The sequence below is a fragment of the Thunnus albacares genome, chromosome 2 (assembly GCF_914725855.1).
Source record: "Thunnus albacares chromosome 2, fThuAlb1.1, whole genome shotgun sequence".
NCBI lineage: Eukaryota > Metazoa > Chordata > Actinopteri > Scombriformes > Scombridae > Thunnus > Thunnus albacares.
In genome coordinates this window covers 365,138-382,681 of record NC_058107.1, presented here as the reverse complement: position 1 = coordinate 382,681, position 17,544 = coordinate 365,138, and the positions used below count along the sequence as shown (strand labels likewise).

At 39.8% G+C, this 17,544-nt stretch overlaps 2 protein-coding genes and 2 long non-coding RNA genes across 4 annotated transcripts in view; 2 read left to right on the top strand and 2 right to left on the bottom strand.

Moving 5' to 3' along the window:
• The window catches only part of LOC122989159 (zinc metalloproteinase-disintegrin-like lachestatin-2), a 37,937-nt gene extending 28,138 nt beyond the window's left edge, over positions 1 to 9,799 (top strand). Inside the window, exon 23 of the mRNA XM_044361861.1 lies at positions 9,154 to 9,799. Within this exon, the coding sequence (XP_044217796.1) occupies positions 9,154 to 9,186 (33 nt within the window). The 3' untranslated portion in view covers positions 9,187 to 9,799. The remainder of the gene's footprint in view (positions 1 to 9,153) is intronic.
• A 783-nt stretch (positions 9,800 to 10,582) lies between these two features.
• On the bottom strand, positions 10,583 to 11,650 carry LOC122989207. Its single transcript, XR_006404984.1, has 3 exons — positions 11,370 to 11,650; positions 11,119 to 11,160; positions 10,583 to 10,848 (listed from the first exon to the last, which is right to left on the bottom strand). It is a non-coding gene; the product is annotated as an uncharacterized LOC122989207 (long non-coding RNA).
• Positions 11,651 to 12,264: 614 nt separating this feature from the next.
• The window catches only part of LOC122989213, a 6,282-nt gene continuing 1,002 nt past the window's right edge, over positions 12,265 to 17,544 (bottom strand). The window contains exons 2-3 of the long non-coding RNA XR_006404985.1: positions 13,672 to 13,769; positions 12,265 to 12,276 (exon numbers count right to left, since the gene is read on the bottom strand). This is a non-coding gene — a long non-coding RNA (uncharacterized LOC122989213). The remainder of the gene's footprint in view (positions 12,277 to 13,671; positions 13,770 to 17,544) is intronic.
• The window catches only part of LOC122989172 (zinc metalloproteinase-disintegrin-like lachestatin-2), a 19,669-nt gene continuing 15,105 nt past the window's right edge, over positions 12,981 to 17,544 (top strand). Inside the window, exons 1-5 of the mRNA XM_044361880.1 lie at positions 12,981 to 13,085; positions 15,745 to 15,833; positions 16,005 to 16,081; positions 16,506 to 16,584; positions 16,779 to 16,855. Of these exons, the coding sequence (XP_044217815.1) occupies positions 13,028 to 13,085; positions 15,745 to 15,833; positions 16,005 to 16,081; positions 16,506 to 16,584; positions 16,779 to 16,855 (380 nt within the window). The 5' untranslated portion in view covers positions 12,981 to 13,027. The remainder of the gene's footprint in view (positions 13,086 to 15,744; positions 15,834 to 16,004; positions 16,082 to 16,505; positions 16,585 to 16,778; positions 16,856 to 17,544) is intronic.

The window sequence follows — 17,544 nt, the reverse complement described above, 5'->3', positions numbered from 1 at the left end:
GTATTGAGGCTCAAGCTAATACTGTGCTAAGCTACTGCAGAGGCACAACACTGACCTATAATCACCATTTAAGTTGAAGTTGTTAGCAAGCCGTTATTATACACATCCAGAAGATATGGAACAACATGGACTCATGCTTCTGTACACCTGTACATAAGCACAAGTACACATAAGACCAATATTCATTCTCCTTTTAGCTCTGCGTTGCTCACTGCCAACTCCTGAGAAAAAATATCCGGCTTTTTATAACTAATGAGTTACGCTAATGAGAGCAGTGTCCTAACAGATACTAAAATGCTCTGTAGAGCTGGGCTGAGCAGCATAGCTGACATTCCAACTTCAAACTTACCATCCTAGCCTATTGCTACAAGATACAATACGCTAGCTAACAAGTCTACTGTATTCATATTTTGAGTTCCATATTTTCCGTACACTGTGTGTTTGTAAGATATCTTACCTGTTCTCAAAAGAAGAAAAAGGTCTGTCTTTTGGCTCATCAATGGGTTTCTACCTCAAAGCAATGTCTGTAGAACTAGTCTGACTGGCATGATCTTGTTTTAGGGGTTATTTCAGAACGGCTGCCCAGAGGTACCTGATTGAGCCCCTGTCTGGTGATGATGAGGGGGATCATGCAGTAATGACATTCGGTAACCAGAGTTCCACACCTGCAGTGTGCGATGTCACCAACACCTCCTGGAGCACCGACTTCGAACCCCCAACAAGCCGCAGTCGCTCCAGATCGGCGGTATAACCCCATCACTTCCATGACACCCCAATAGCCTACATGTACACCCTAAATGTGACATTAACAAATACATCAGAAAAATAACACATCATTCAGTAGTCTGAAAAGACAAATCTGGCCATTTTAAAGCTGAAGGAGTGCATTATCTAATCAACTTTATTTTTTTGTCTTTCAGGGTATATCTATTGTCCAACGACAGAAATACCTCGAGCTCTACCTTGTTGCTGATAACCGTGAGGTAAGATGTAGTAACATGGAAATTTACTATGAATGCCAGAAAGTGTTGGAAAACAGGAAAAAGTTTGCTGCAAATGTTTTTGTACTCTGTGAAACACATGACCTGACTTGACCACATGATGTTAGCAAATCTCACCTGCATGACATTGCAAGCACAAAATGCTCTCAATTTCTTGACTATTTGGACTGGGTCTGATTAGAATAACATATTGTTATCTTGGTCAAAGTCAGTGTACCATCATACATCATGTGGATATTTCATAATGATTCAACTGCTGAGAAACAGGATGTGACCATACTCTAACACTGATGACATGGTGTTACAGTACGTGAAAATGGGGCGAGATCAGACAGCGGTGAGAAAAAGGATTTTCGAAGTTGTCAACTTTGTCAACATGGTGAGTCAGTTCTGTTGCTAATTCTCTGCAAATTTTTAGGCATAAATGAAACGTATTCAGCTGCAATTTAGGTGTCATTATTGTAATGGTATACAGTCTCTAGATCTTATTTATTTTTATTACATTTCAGCCAGAGATTTTCAAGCAATAAACCTAAAGGCTTTCAGATAACTTGGTCTCCGTGTTTGAACAAAATAAACATGCATAGATACTGCCTTACTGGTGATCTCATGCCGGTATTGTTCGCAGGTTTACAAACCCATGAGGACTTTTATTGCACTGGTGGGGCTGGAGATCTGGTCCAATCGTGACTTGATCTCTATGACTCCCCCAGCTGGGGCCAACCTTGATGCTTTCATGAAGTGGAGGAACTCTGACCTGGTCAAAAGGAAAAAGCATGACAACGCACAGCTCATCAGGTCTGAAGAGCATTTCTAAGTACAACCAAAAAGTCTCAAGATGTCTCTAATGTTTCATGTATTAAATGTGTTGCACAGAAAAAGATTTGCATACTACCAACTAACTACTTACATACTAACTAATTTTCACTGTGTTGTGGCTCTGGTGACAAATAGTTGGCATGATGTCAGACTTCATAATTAACCTGTAAACAATGGCAATAAAACCCAGCAGTCAGATTTTTCTTTAAATAGCAGGAAGCTTGAGCTCTGTTGCATATCCTAAAAGTTTACATATTTATATTTATTTTAAGTTTACATATCATGCTTGTACAGAGAATCATGTGAAGTGAAGGTCAAACAAGGGGAAAAGCCAGTGTGGTTCGATGGCCTCGGTTGGCCTTGATAAGACGAACAAACATGTATTTGAAAGTGCTTTTGGCTTACCAGAGCTGACACCCTGAATCATTAGTGTACGTCATCGTCACAAGAAACTTTCTTTCCAACCACAAACTAAAAACCATATTGGTCATTGTGGAACAGGTTAAAGTTTGACACTGAACCAAACCCTGTAGAGCCAGTTTCATGTTTACGTGGCCGGTCATTTCATACCCAAATCAAGCCTCTCTGAGAGAGAGAGAGATATGGTTTTCTCACAATTCATATTCAAAGGGTTTCTTGTCCTTTCATTCCTTGTCTTTCAGTGCTATTGACTTTGAAGGAGCAACTGTGGGACTGGCCTTCGTTGGGACTCTGTGCTCAGGTCATTCTGTTGGGGTAATACAGGTAAGCTGGTCCAGGGAGACAAGAAGAAGACTTGTTCCATCTGTTATTTGGATGCCGTGTATCTTGTGCATCATACTCTTGACTGGGCATAATATTTAGCTGCCATTATTATTTTTAGCCATGGTAGTGTCGTGGCTCTTGGCATGGTGATCTCCATACTTTTCATCTAGTGTCACCATGATGATCACCACCAATATGTTTGATCCACTTTATTTTAGGATTCACATTATTTTTAAATGCAGCCCTTATTTTAGGCTACTTGAAATGAGAAATGAACATTTATTTGCCATTAGAGTACTTATTATTTATATCATCTGTGTATAATATGAGTGTTAGTTTCTTTCATGTTGTTGGTGTATATACTCATTCACACCTCACACCAACTGTATTCATTTTTCTATGCGTATAATTAGTAGCGGGAGGCCAATCAATGAGCCCCTTCCAAATAAGCATGTTTTGAATGCGCACTGCACTTTAAAGAGGAAGTGTCACTTCTTTTCACATGGCACCTCTGAAACTCTTCTCATGTAGTGTTGCACACATCTAGACACTGTCATGGAAATAGAGGAAACCCGAAAATCCAAAGACACCCGAAAAAACATTACTGTGGTTACAATATCGAGAAATAAAGCAGATTGAGGAAACAGATATATTTTTATCATGTGTTAGCAAGGAAACCACAGTGCATGCTTGTTTTAAAAGCACGTAAATCACTGATAATACCCCCCCGACCCCCTCCCTCTTCATTAAGTATAATTTATAGGGTTCCACTCATTAAACTGCTGATTGGTTACCTCTCAGGATCACAATGATCGGGCCATTGCAGTGGGAGCGACACTGGCCCATGAGATGGGCCATAACCTGGGCATGGACCATGATGATTCCAGCGCCTGTGCTTGTTCTGGGGATAGCTGCATCATGGCTGCAGCCCTCAGGTAAGACAAGTCATTGCAGAGACTCAATCTCTATTTTTAGAAATATGTAATGACAGAGTTTTAATATATCATAAGCTTCAGATGGGGTCAGGCCAAAGAGCAGTGATGTTCAAAAAATCACCAGGAATTCTCTGGAAAAAATTGCTCTCTTGCTTTTACCTGACCATTGTTTGACATATACTTGTCAAACCCAAAGTTATAACCATTTTCTGGGAAGCTTTGTTTGACAGCTAAAGGAGGCAGACAAGACATCATGGCATTCACGGTCCCACCTCTGTCTCGTTGTTCAAAGTTGACAAGGAGAATGTATGTTTTTCCCCAGCTGGAACATCCCTCGCTCTTTCAGTAGCTGCAGCAGCAACAACTATGAAAAATACCTGATGAGCCGCAGCCTCAGCTGCCTGCTGGACAAACCAGACTACCTGAGTCTGGTAGCTCCTTCAGTCTGTGGGAACGGTTTTGTGGAGACAGGAGAGCAGTGCGACTGTGGAACTGTGGAGGTAAATGAACTCATTTGACTCTGACTGGACTTTGTATTATTCCATTGATTCCTTTTAAGGACTTTTTTTTCTTGCATGCATCACTAACATTATATTGTGAAAAGTTATGCTGAATAAGGAACAAACATGGGGAAGTTGCCTTGCAAAGTTTCATTGAATTTGGAAGCTTTCAAAATAATGTGATTTACATAGAATTTACATAAAATTGAAAGTAAGAAGCTGAAAGAAGTTTTAGTTTATGCAGCTATTCTCCCTATTCTACTCTCCACAAATATTTACTCTCCCAAAGGTTTCTCAGTTATCAATAAGCTTTGCTCCTGCCCTTCAGTATTGTGTAAGCGACAATGCAGCAAGCGGTCATTATTTTGAAATGAACCCTGACAGGGTGATGCGGGATGCATTTCACAATAATGAACCACTCGCTGTACATCATCCCTTACATAACATGCAGAGGTTATTCAGGTGGTATCAGAGGTCTTATTGTAGCAATATAAAAAGCTCTTGAAGCTTACTCTAAATTTGCTTCCTTGGTGCTAATTTTTGAAACTTTGTCTGTGTTCAAGTCAGGATGTGTCTATTGAGGCTATTGTTTGAATATTGCTTTTTTGCCCAGAGGCATTAAGAGAATGGAGCTGTCAGACATGCACTAACACATTTCTAGAAAATTCAGAGTCTATCTTTCTACTCATGGCAGTATATTAATGTTGAACATTATGTGAACTAACATTCAGTTCTTGGTAACTAAAGTATTTACAGTGGACATCACAAGTTTACAAACCTTGATTTGGGGCTTCAAAATTAATTCAAAAGTCTATGACAGTGTTGTACTCCACCTAGATATCACTTGTAATATAGAGCAAGGCAGTAAAATAACTTGTATTAATCATAGAGAAGTACATTCTGGTGAAGATGATGCAGAGCTGTGAATTTGTTCAAACTTGCCAATTGTCCTTAACTTTGCCACTGCTGGTGTAGCAACTACTGGCAACAAAGTAAAAGTCGCCGAGAGGCTGAAGTTGGGCCTTGTTTGCTGTTTGTCTGACGCGCTACCAAAAAAGATTCGCTGAGATCAAAAAATAAGTTTGAATAATGTTTATTAATGAAAAAGATCAACTCATTATAATGTGCACAAAATATACTCAAAATAATCACAACGATCAGGTGTAAAACAGTGGTCAAAAAAAATACGGCGACCCACTTACCCTCTGTCCCTTTCTTACCAGCCGGCATGCAGGTGAACAGGTGCTTATATTAACTAGAATATCACCGCCCATATCCATGTGACCTGATTATCAATCACCGTGATCATGCAATAATAAATAAACCAAAAAAACCCAGAATATAAACCACACAAAAATTACTACTTTGCAATTCATTCAAACTTGACAATTAATCCATTCATGGCTCATACAGCTGGTATTCAGCAGATGCACAAACCACAAGCTCAAACTGGGGATGTGAGGTGAAGTCATTGAGGGGAGTATAACAGAAGGAAGTTTAACATAGCACAAGAAAGGGAGGGATTAATAACAACCTAATCAGTTTCTATGTTGTCTTCATAGGAGTGCAACAACCCGTGCTGCAATGCCACCACCTGCACCCTGAAGGAGAGTTCACAGTGCGCTGAAGGCGAGTGCTGTGAGAACTGTAAGGTGAGTAAATATGAATTAATAGATGCTGTTCTACCTGCTGCCTGTTACCTTTTATTAAATTTTTTCAAATGTTGATTTCTTTCCATGAAATCCGCCTTTACTGACTATTGTGAAGCGATCATTTAATGTGATACAGCCCTCTAGTGGATGTTTGACATATTACAAATATTTGAACTTTTACTGCTCCAGCAAAAAAAAAAAACATCCTTAAAAAGAGATATACTGCTTCTACCTCATTGCAAAATTCAGGATCTATGAATATGCCAATATTTTTCACTTTACTGAGAAGTCCATTCTCAGTGTGTGTGCACTGGACCATGATTGGCTCCAAACTAGTTGTGATGTCACAAATCATGCTTGTAGATAGTCGACTTAAACTCAGATTTACAGTTTGCATACGGCATTGAAAAATAGAGCATTACAAACTTTACATGGACAAAAAAGTAACCTACATCATGACATGTAATTTGATCAATTGGCCCTCACCTCCCACCTCCCCACAGATCCTACCTCGATCCAGGGAGTGCCGGAGGAAGCAGGATGAATGTGATCTGGCAGAGTACTGTGATGGGAATAAGGCCACCTGCCCTGAGGACGTCTTTGCTGTAAACGGCCTCCCGTGTGATGAAGGCCTGGGATACAGCTACAACGGCCAGTGTCCACAGAGACCAAACCAGTGCATCAAGCTGTACGGATCAAGTGAGTGTCCTGTGCTTATATGTATGTTTCTTTGTACTGGGCTAAGTAATCTTTCTAGTATGTCATTTAACATTACACTACTGTGCTAAAGGAAATACATAACAGTTTAATGGGATACCACAAAAACAGTCATTTAAGTTGTTATTAAAAAAGATGTAATCTATTTCTGTCATCAGGTGCTATAGAGGCCAGTCCTCGCTGCTACCAAAAGAACACCGAAGGAAAATACTATGCCTTCTGCAAACGTCTCTCAAAGAATCAGTATATCCCCTGCCAGGGAAAGTGAGTCTGAGCAAAACATACAGTGGGGTAGTTATTCTGCAGGGCCTTATTAGTATTCTTACTGTAGTAGTTCATCACCTTAATATGCAATATCAAGTGAAGTAAAATATCTGTGTTAGAATATTGACTCTGAAGTGAACATGAACACATGTTGATCCTGTCTTTCCTTTTGCAGAGATGTGTATTGTGGGAAGCTCTACTGCCAGAACGGCGATGCAAACCCAAACTATGGGACCATGGTCAGGGTCGGTAACTGCAAGGCAGCTTTCTTTGAAGACAACACCAGTGACTACGGCCAAGTGGACACTGGGACTAAATGTGGGGACGGAAAGGTAGCAGGCTGCATTAGTTTCCTCTATGTTACATTATTCAGTGTTTGTGTTCATCATGTTCACCTGTTTGAAAATCTTTTCTTTTTTAAAGGTGTGTAGCCAGAATGAGTGTGTGGATCTACAGACAGCTTACAAAAACACAAACTGTTCAGCAAAATGCCCCGGCCATGCTGTAAGTAGACTACATACAAACACTGCTCACTCAGTCTTACATCACCATCACTAAATGCAGAAACTGTGAAAATTAAAGCTGCAAGCAGCGTTGGTCGGGACCTCGCATTTTGGCCCGTCCGGATCAGATCATTTTGCTTTTTAAAAATGAGGGATATTTCTTACAAGTGTGGTGTGCTTTTATTTTGAAATATTGATTGACATGTATACTGTCAGGTGTGTAGAGACAATAAGTAACTGCAGCCGGACACAGAAAAATACTCACATATATTTGAATGGAGAGTGTGAGCGAACCCACACCTTTTTGAACATTTACTGCTTCCACATAGTTTTAGATACAGACTTTATTTGAACTTTAAATGAGTCACAAGATTTTGACCTACAAATCTTGAATTTACATGTGTTTTCTATCTTTTACTGTTTTTGAGATATTAGAGTGTGAGTTTTAAAGTCTTTTCTTGCTCCTCCTGTGATTTTATAATGAGTGTGTATTGCGGAATGTTTCACAGCACTGAGGGAGTGACATCACCAGGAGCAGTTGGAGAGGAGGATTTTAGAGAACGCTTCTCGTGAAATATCCTCATAAATCCCATGACTTTGGCCAAATCTAACATTAAAAATCATAATTTAGTAGGAAATTTCGTTGCGAATCCATTGATGCAGGTTTGAAAGTGGTCAGACTTATAGTTTAGACGTCAGAAGCCTCTGTTTGACACAAAGTTCATGCCCATAGATTACCTCCCCATTGGTTTACATTGTAAGGGTGATGTGGGACTGCAACTTTCAGGGCTTATTAAATCCAAACCGTTCGAGTTATTACAAAGTTTTTAACAACCTTTTTTCAGCATAGTGTCATAAGTCATCTATTAAAGTTTGAAGCCGATACCATTAACGCCCTCGGAGGAGATAGCGTTTGTTCGGGGGCCAAAATTGGGGCAAAGTCTTATTTTGAAAAGCTGATTGCATACTTCCTGTTGGATTTAGGTCAGGGGTGTCAGCATATGATTTGTAGGTCTTGATCAGACAAATAATTGAGTTTTGGTTCGATCTCTCTATGACATTCCTACGGGCCGTGGCGGCCGTTTTAGATACATAGGTGGCGCTCTCGAGCACATTTTGGAACTTCGGGGGTTAATTTTTACATTTTATCAAATTTTTCACCAGACCTGATGTGCGTGCCAAATTTTGTGAGTTTTTGAGCATGTTTAGGGGGTCAAATTTAGAGTTAAAGTGGCGTATTAATAAAGAATAATAATAAGAAAGAAACAAACACACGAAAAACAATAGGGTCCTCGCCCTTTGGGCTCAGGCCCTAATAATATATCAGTCAGAGGGACCAAACCAATACTTTTACTGCAATACTACAAGTACATTTTGCTGCTCATACTTTTACATAAGTAGGATTTTCATGCAGGAGTTTTACTTGTAATGGAGTATTTTTATATGGCTACATTGGTACTTTTACTTGAGTTAAGGATCTGAATACTTCTTTCACCACCACCAGCAAACAGTTATTTTACACATCCAGCAGACAGGGAGCAAAATTAGTGTTCATTTGAAGTTGTGTTTTTGGACACCTGATGAATCTAAAGCCAATATTCAATATGGCTCTTAATCTGTTAAATGCTTCACTATATTCACCAGATACTCACTAACTTTGTCTGTCTGTAGTTTGCTGGGATACTAGCATACGATTAGTTTTTAGCTGCTTTTTCTCAGAAAACAGCTGCCTGCTGCTGTCGGAAACAACACTTGTGAGAGTAGAACGAGTGACACTGAACCAAAACAGTCGATTTTGGGCCATAAAATCAAAAACAATTAGCTAAAAAACGCTAAAGAGCTCCAAAGAACTAAAGGGGAACTGCAGTCAGGTGATAATTATCTGTAGGTTCAAGTGACCTCTGCTACAAGTAACCTCTTTCACATCACATACAGTCATTTGATCCATTGTTCATATTAGAATATTGATTATTGCAGCTTGATGGTTTGTGAATTAATGCATCTTTTTTGTCCACTAGGCTCTGAGGCCAGTACCTCCACAAAAGGTCTGATGTCTGACACAGTGCCACCTAATGGTAAAATTTGGGACACTCACATCTGTCTGCTGCTCCCAACGAGCAGCTGCTGGCAACTGAAGAGAGGAAGAGCCCCGTTTTTATTAAACTGTTTCCTGTGCAGTCTGAAGTGTGATTGTACCAGTGATGTGCAGACTGCACGAGGACAAAACTGGGCTTTTAATTGTTACTTGCATGCACTGAGGGCTTGTTATTACAGGGATGAACTTTTTGTTTTTAAAGCACTTTTTTATACTTTAGGGTTAGAGATGCGATGAGACACAGGTATGGCCCTAAATGTGAACCATATAATTTTATATTCTTGATCTTTTGTTTTGTTGCAGAAATACAGAATAATATTATTACATAATATTGCACATGACTGTATTTATTTGTCCAACAGTACTGAGTGACTTGAGTAGCATTTACATATTAATATAACCAAAACAAATATCCACATTTGCTTTAATGAACCTCAATCTTATGGTCTAAAATTTTTATCGCTAACTTATATGACCTTATATGAGTTGGTTTACTTATTGCAAAAATATGTTAGCTGTGATCTTGAAGGTGATTTCACAATAAACAACTTTCAACCCTGTTAACCACACTCAGTAGCAGAGTTGCATGTCTCCCATTTGTCACAGAGACATTTCTGTATGAAGACACTTGAGTTGATGTTAGCACTGTTTTTAGTATGTATTATTCTACAGTATTTCATCACTTAAGAGAACTCAGACTGTCAGCAAACACATGCAGTATGAGATAATACTGAATAATACTGCCTGTTCTGCTGATGGAGAAATTAAGAAACATACTTTAAGGCACAAGAGTAAATCTGTTGAGACAGATAGGCACTCCAGCTGACGGAGACAAGAATAATCATTCAACAGGGTTGCATCATCTGAAATATACATATGTTGTGTTCTGTAAAATATCACACAAATTATCAAAAATTACTTAATACACTTTACACTTTGAGCTGGAATCTGCTTTCTTCAAACATAATAGAAAGCAATATGAAAAGAAAAAATGTTTACATCTTTTAGTCATGCTGGCAGCAGGGCTCTATGAATGGCAATGTTGGTGCTCCAACATCAGGTGGGAAAGAGAGTTCCCAACACAGCCCATGTGTGCCGCAGTATCATAGCACTTCACTAAAAAGTCATCCATAATGTGATATATAATAATAATAATAACACTGGGGCCTGGGACAGCGAGCCTCAGGTTGCAAGACTTCATTGGGCGACACAATCAAGGGGGCAATAGGCAGCTCCACAGCTGGCATCTGACCCAGGCCATAAGTGCTGGCCTCCTGCATGAAAGCCAAGGCCCTGACATCAGAGGTGTGGTGATAAAGATAAATTAGGGGTCTGACCATTATTTGTGAAGCTCCTCAATGTAAGGCTGAGAGGGTGGCACAGCAAACATAGCTTGTGGTGGGACCCGCCTAACTGCACTTGCACTACCTGGGGCACCTGCCGTCGGGGCCTCATCCAAGCCTAAGTGCACCAGTGCCCCAACCACTGGCTTAACCGACACTGAGGCAGCCGTTGAGTCCACCCTGCACTCACTTCCTGACCGCTGGTCGGAAGCCAGGCCTGTCCTCACAGAACTGGGTACAGGTAGCCCTCATAGACAAGGCATCCTCATCCCAACCTGATGGGGTAAGAGTAAAAAGAACTGGTTAACCAGGAGTGAAAACATTTTCTCAGTAACAGGAAAAACACAACCTGCTTCTATCCTAAAAAATATGGTGGGTGCCCCCACTCAAAGCAAAACATCTCCCTCAGCAACAAGACAGACTAACTGACTGGCAGCACCATGCTAGACTAATAACACAAGTGACTAACCAACAGGGAGTGAATAACTCATTTATTACCTCCACAGCAATCACAACAAAAAAATCCCACAAGCAAAACCACTTACTGTGGAGCAGTCGCTCTCTTCACCAAACCAAGGAGGCACTTGCTGTAATGAACGAAAGCACTTGTTCAGAAAAAAAATGCAACTGAGAAGTCATGCACAATAACGGAAAAAGACAGCAAGGGCAGGCACTTAGCCCAGCGACAATAAACTACAAAGGAGACCTGAAAACCAGGTTAGGGTTATGGGAGAGAAATAAATAGAGAGAGACAATAAAAGCTAACAATTTAACAAAGGGAGGCTGCTACACTTACCTTGCTTCACTCAGCTCTTCTTCAGAGTCAGAAGAAAAGACACCTGTAGTTATCCTACCCGCAGCAGACTAGCGAAAGCACCAGTCACAGCAGCTGAAGAGTCAGACAGCAGCCGTGACTGTCTAGTCCCTTGGAGGATGAAAAACTGTAGCTCCAACCATGCGGTTGCAGGGCTCCTTGCGAAAAGTCACCGGCTATTGTCTCACTGAAAATCAACCTGCATCCGTGTATCACCTGCCGCAAGTAGATAATATAATTTTTCATGATGACGAGGGCTTATATACGCCACGTCGTCCCACGTCACATGTGACTTTGTTGGCATTACATACTCGATCTGCACGAGACAGATAACATTCAGTGTTAAGCACTGCCTCTGGCGGCCAGGAAGAATGAAATACAACCAGACAAGCAGAGTCAAATCTAAGATTCTGACTTTTAGTTTGAGTGCAGTGTGGATCAATAAAACTGCATAAACAAGAGTTTACAACCATGAATGAATCTACATAAACTACTCCAACCAACTATGTTTACTAAGATACAACAGACCCACCAAGAGTTCATAAAACTGTAGATCATTTCATTCAGTGTGTGTGTTCAGTGATGATGCCTTTTCCCTTGGAATTTCTATTGAAGTTTGAGCTCTTTTTTTGTCTGTGGACCCATGAGTCTGTCTGTGCTTACAATGTAGTTCTTATTCTGATTATTCCCATCAAACTGCAAACATGCACCATTTGCGTCCTGTGTGTCAGTGGTTTTTACAAAGAAAAACCACCAAGGAGACTTGGTACTGAGAACAGTAAAAAAAATTAATCACATGAACTGACTGTTGGTTAAATCAGTGTTGTACTCTATCAAAGGTAGGACAGATTTGATTAATATTAAGCTATCACACAGTGTTGCTTAAACTCTGGCAGGGCGAGCAACATGCTCCACCTACTGAGCCACAAACACTGACCCCTATGGAGACCTCGTGTCCTGAATTGTCCCGGTCTGCCGCTGAGGGAGCATGCACATTGGCCTTATTGTCTTCTGACACATTGTCTCCACTGTGACTCCAAGCATGTGTTCAGTGGGTGAGGGACAGAGCAGCAGGGACGGAGCATCAAAACCGCATCAATTTTAGTGTCCTTATTTGGCAAAGGTTGTGAAACTTAATGATGTTGTGACAGAAGTGTAACAAGTGATGTGTATGGAAATTATTGAGTAAATCCGTCACAACACAGGATGAGTCAAACTGCTGATTTAGGTCATTTATGATAAAAAAAAGAAGAAGAAGGAAGTGGGTCAAATTCAATCAAACAAAAAGGTAGGAACATTTAAACTTCTGTCAATAAATGTATATTATCTCCTTCTCTAAAATACTGCTGATAAAACCTGAACAGTATGCTTGTATGTAGGAGACTAGCAGTTAAGATGTGACCACAACACCACAGTTTTCTGCCTGCATTCCTGGAGATAAGTAAAGGCGTGTTCAGGCCGCTTGTAAGCATGGTGTAAATCTGTCGACAATAAGGAAGTAGCTGTAACAAGTTCGGGGGTGGGGGGGGTTGGCGAAGGTGTGGCCTCGCAAGAGCAGCAACACAGTATGCAGGTAGAAAGCACAAAGCCTGATCAGAGCACCGATCTGCTCTGTTACAGTGACTGTCTGCACTTGGATAATGACGCATGCACTCCTACTGTGGGCCCTCATCCTAAATGCCTCACTCAAGCCTTCAGGTAAGTCACTGGATACTGTTACCTCCACTGTGCAATGCTTAATTAATAACTAAAGCCTAAGTTTATCCTCTCTAATTTATTCAAAGTAAGTACTTTAGTACTTTACATAGGTACTTTCATTTGTGTTTAGAGTGTCATGTAGGTTTCTGTTCCTGCGTATAAAGTAAGAAGTGTTCTGAACCACTAGATCCAATTAGATCTAATAAATTGTATTGTAAATTAAATGGACACGTATGTTCATCATGATTTAAAAACCATAACCACATGTAACTTCAGTTTCAGTTACTGAAAGTATCATAATATAGAGGATATATCTATGAGTTTACTTCATTGATAATGGATCATATTGGGACAAAACATTACACCTATTGCATTTGCTTGTGCAACATATACTTAGAAAAACAATGCCTTCATCATGTCTAGTGTTATCTAGCTGAACACTAACACAAAATTGCTTTCTTTAAATTATTACCACACTTGGTACAATGTAATAATGCTTCATAAGCCAAGCAGAATGAGCAGGAATTACTTTAAACACATTGTTGATGTTGTGACACACTGTCGAAGCTGGACTGTAGATCACAACAAAGCCACCACCCTCTCTGGTGCTACTCCGTACCTGGCTGACAGGTAACCATGACTCAGAGTGACTTATTTCCTTTGAAGCAGATTGAGTGGGAAGTTCTGTCCTTGCAAAAAAAAGTCATTACTTTGGTGAGACAACGTCATGTAAAGATGACTGGGGGAAAGTCAAACAAATCTAGATAAGACACAGGTACAGTCGAAACTGTAGAAACTGAAACTTGTGATACTCTTTCTAATGTATCAGTCGCGATTTCTGATAAAAGATGGTACTATAAAGAGGAAAGGACACCCGCACACTGTCTGTCTGTATAAAGATGGTAAAATAGGAACTGACAAAATTAACAGAGAGCAAAAAAATGTATGTTTTATTTCCTACCTCATTCTCTGGTTTCATCTCACTGGTACTGTGAGATAACACTTTCAATATAGCAAACACAATATAAACTAAAATCATACAAACAAAATACAGTATGCACTGTGTATAATATAAAGTCATACACATTTCCCTGCTCAGTAAACCTTTTGTGTTCTTACTGATAAGAATATCAAAGGGTCCCTCCAATGATAGCTGGTTTCCATGACAGAGCTTCAGGCACTGTGTTGATACTGCATATACCTCATATTAATGTGTCATTGGTTAATAAACAGAGACAATAGAAAACCCCATAATTACTGGACAGGTTGGTTGCCCAAGTGTTTCAGCATAACCAGAAGCACCCGAGGGCATGCAGGCAACAATCTTGGTCTAATCTGCCCTGATCCTACCTCTAATATGCTGTGAAACATGTATAAATAAGTTATTCTACAGCTAACTTCCCTCTAAAGCAGCAGTTCCCAACCTGGGAACCTCCAGGGACCCCCAGGGCTCCTCCTTCATTGACTATAAGTTAGCCCAATGACAGAATGTATAAGAATGACTATTCTGTTCATAGGTTTCACACTCTTTACTGTTAATCTGCCAATCTAAAAGACAGGTTTTGTTACTGTTCAACAGAGCCAGCCATTTCCCTCTGCTTCCAGGTGTTGCGCTAAGCCACACTAACCAGCAGACATGAGAGTGGTATTGATACTGTCATTTAACTCTCAGCAAGAATATTTTCCAAAATGTCGAACTATTCCTTTAACATAGTCTTTTGAAGTTGAAAATAAATGTCTATGGGTAACTTAATGGACAAATGCACTTGTCTGCTGTTCATTTCCAGCTCAAATACAGAGGAGACTGTCCTCACAAGAAAATCAACCACATTTGCTGCCCAAATACAACCTGTGGTTACATTTACCAGACAAGGACCTCAAGCGCCAGCAGTTGCAGCATGCTGTTGTTATTGCACTGCAAGAGCTTGTTGGGAGCAGCTCTGGGTGGGCCAACAAATCATGGGATTTTGACATGCGTCATGTTGATTTGTTTTACCAATTACGATCTTTCCCTAACCTTAGTAGTACAGTAGTAGTAGCCTAACAACTAGTTCTTCTTTTAACCATGACCACAAAATCATGATGTTTGGAAGGAAGTGACAAACTCTGTGTTTTGTTGTTTAGTTTAGAAAAAATGATGGTACACAGACAGGTGGGCGAACCTTATTAGCATGGCTTAGTTGGCGCAAAGACTGGACACAGGGAAACTGCTAGCCTAGCTGAGTTGACTATGAAAAATATACCTATTGTTGACGAAGTGAAGTAGAAGAGTGTGTATGTACATGATGTATGCTGTGTTTGGGCACTTGGGTGAATACAGATATGTATGTATGTGTGTAGTAGTATATAACACAGACGTGTGTATATGGATGTATATATTCCTTCTGGAGGTGACGATAGATGACTAGAAGTTTACTCAAAGACTAAATTGAGGCCCACAAGCACCGCTGTTTTAAATTGTTCTTTTTGTGCATATGTATATGAATATATAAAAAATAAACAAATGAAAAACTGGAAAAGGGCTTTTTGTAAAATATCCAAAATAAAAAAGAACAATGCAGCTAGAACTTTGACTACTTCTTGTTTATAACACTATAACGTCAAATGAGCACATTCTTCCTTTTCACAAAGCAATATGATGTGTGTTGTATCTCCACAGAAAGCCATGGTCCTGAGGCTGATGAGGTGAAGGACTATGAGGTGGTTCGACCTGTCAGACTTCACACAGTCAGAAAAAGACATGCAGAGGTACCATGTTTCTCCAACAGTTATATTGTTTACTACATTTGAATGTAGCAAAGTTTGTGCTGATTTTGCATACACTGCAGAATAAAGTTATGGTTGACATTGGTTATGGGAAACATAAAATGAATAAAAGAATGAATTACTAAAAGCACAATGTTAAATCTGTCTCCGCAGCACCTCAGGCCAGAGACTATTAAGTATGCAATGACGGTGGGAGGAAAAGACATTGAAATGCAACTAGAAAAAAATAAGTAAGTTCTTTCTTCCCTCAAGGCACACTTCTGTAAAGTACCAGGAATAAAAGATATACATAATGGTAAGATAACCAACTTTCAAGGTAATCCAGTATTAAAGGATTACTTGAATATTAATCTCTTGAGCATGAAGAGTAGACACTGTCTCTCAAAAGAGACATGAATAGTTGCACTGTTGCTGGTTCACTAAACTGCCTGATGCCTGAGAAAAAGCAAGCCTAAACATGTTAAGAGGTGTAGCCAGTGTTGAAAGCAATGTTTCAGTGCAACTCCCTGGCTTTACTTTTCTTGTTCGTTCTTACAAAACTTGTGGTTTTCACATCATTGGTTTTTATTTAAAGCATTGGACACATTGAAAACCAACTCAACATTTCATGGCATGACATGATGTACATTCATTTTTACACCTTTTCATCATCAGTGAATTACTCACCAAAGACTACACTGAGACTTCCTATCGAGAGGACGGAACTCAAATCACCACAACTCCAAATGACATTGTAAGTATTTGCATTTGTAGTCAACTTTCAGTTCCACATATACTGCTGAAATGTGACAAAGACCATGTTCCATGACTATTTACCTAACTGTTGAACAATCATATGAGAATTAATGCTAGAAAAATACACTGGATTAGGATAGATTGGAATTTCCTATTTGATTATACAGTCATAACATCCTCATGTCTTTCCAGGATCACTGCTATTATCATGGCAGGATTGTGAATGACAACAAATCATCAGTTAGCATCAGCACTTGTGATGGACTCAGGTGAGCTCTCGAACCATCTTTAAATTTAAATTTCATACTGTATTTTCTCAATAGTGGCCGGGGTCTTTATTTACCTCAACTACCAGGCCTTTATTGGAGGTAGGCTTATATTAGAGAGAGGCCTTTATTCCTAATTCCCTCTATTTGATAAGTATATTTGCTCACATTTTAGTACAAAGCCCCCCTGTTTTCTGATCTGCTTCAGTTTGCTCTGTTAATTTTTTATTACTGCATTATGTCTTTTCCAGTATCTGATTCTTATCGGGTCAGTGTCAAAAGGTCTTGCAGCTTTCGCTCCTTAAATTTCCTCCGCAAACTGCAAAACTCTCTCTTTGAATTTGACGTCAAACTTCCGTCTGGTTGGTGCCATGTTCGCTCTCTACAGTGTTGTGGCATTGGTGTTATGGAAAATCTAGTCACTGACACTTGCACAGGTCCTATATGGTACTTCAAATATAGCTACCGCCATCTTGTGGCACTTGTATATTACTACAAACCACAGTCACATTATAACAGGCACCAAGAAGAGTGGGGCAGACATTTCTTTTCATTTGATAAAATAAAAGTAAAGTTAGGCTTTGCTGTCAGTATCCCAACTCATTTTAAAAAAAAGGACGAGAGAAAAAGAGGGGGAGGGGGCTAGAGAGTGAATGAAGAGATGGAGCTGGTAAGAAAGCAGTGAATCAGAT